The sequence below is a fragment of the Charadrius vociferus genome, unplaced genomic scaffold (assembly GCF_000708025.1).
Source record: "Charadrius vociferus isolate BGI_N301 unplaced genomic scaffold, ASM70802v2 scaffold1551, whole genome shotgun sequence".
NCBI classification, from domain to species: Eukaryota; Metazoa; Chordata; class Aves; order Charadriiformes; family Charadriidae; genus Charadrius; species Charadrius vociferus.
This window is the reverse complement of record NW_009646882.1, coordinates 17,764-18,898: the sequence shown is the minus strand read 5'-3', so window position 1 is coordinate 18,898 and position 1,135 is coordinate 17,764. Positions and strand designations below refer to the sequence as shown.

General features: G+C 64.2%; 1 protein-coding gene across 1 annotated transcript; it reads right to left on the bottom strand.

Moving 5' to 3' along the window:
* Positions 1-103: 103 nt before the first annotated feature.
* Positions 104-869, bottom strand: LOC104294774 (heat shock protein 30C-like). The gene has a single exon (XM_009894422.1). The coding sequence runs from the start codon at positions 713-715 to the stop codon at positions 104-106; it is 612 nt and encodes a 203-aa protein (XP_009892724.1). The 5' UTR covers positions 716-869.
* Between the last annotated feature and the right edge of the window lie 266 nt (positions 870-1,135).

Sequence of the window (1,135 nt, the reverse complement as noted above, 5' to 3'; positions counted from 1 at the left end):
AAAAAAAAAATGACATCATTGCTGATGGAGCTTGTCTGGGCTAAACCCCGAGACTTGTTGCTGTCTGCTCCGGTCCTGCCGCAGGCCATCGGTTGCCCTCCCGTTACATCTGGGCTTTCTTGGCAGCTCCGTCCTCAGAGGCTGGTCCGGGCTGTGGGGCTGCAGGGCTGACCTGGATGGGCACGTTCCTCTCCGGGGCGGCCGGCAGTGCCAGCCTGGGGGCCTCGATGCGCAGCTGCCCCTCCTTGGACAGGGAGCACGTCAGCGCCTCGGCGTCCACCTCCTCAGGCACGTCCCACTCCCGCTTCAGCACCTCGTACTTGTACGAGAAGGAGCCCTTCTCATCGACGTTCTGCGTCTCCTTCTGTCCCACCAGCACCACCTTCCTGCCCACCACCTTCACCGACAGCTGCTCAGGCGCAAAGTCCTTCACATCTTGGCAGACGGAGAAGCCTTCCCCGGAGCCCTGGGTCAGGGCTGCGCTGGTGCTTGGGCATCGCTCAGCAGCGATGCCGATCCGGCCGGGGCTGCTACCGCTGCTCAGGAACTGCTCGAAGCTGCTCATGAACTCCCGAGCCCTCTCCATCTCCAGCCGCAGTTCTCGCTCCAGCTCGGCGAAGAGGGTGCCTGGATGTGGCCAGAGGGTGCGGACGGGTCCCAGCCACGGGAACAGAGCGCTGGATGTGGGTGGCATGAAGTGCAGGCGGCAAAGCATCTCTGCTCCTGGTGTGTGCTCCCGGCGTGTGCTGCGGCTCTGCTCGGTGCAGGGTCTGGAGCGGTGCTGAGCTGGGGCCGGCGAGCAGCGGGTTTTATCCTCCCCTGCCCGGGGGTGTGCCCCTTCCAGAACGCTCTCTCCCCACGCACCCTCCTGGAGCCATCGCCTATTTTTGAGAGGCTGATTATCTGCCAGCCAAAATAGCAGCGCCTGCTTCTGGGGACGAGTCACACGCCACAAATAGGGATTTGCAATCACCGCCGGGAGGTCGGGTTTCTGCAGAGCCACCGTGATGCAGCAACGCTTGCGGGACTGCCGGCCGGGGGGGCGAGCAAAGTCCTTCCTGCGGCCCCCCACGCTGGGAGCTCGGCAGAGTGCAGGTTACGCTGTGCCAGGAGCGTGTCGCTTCGACCACCATGG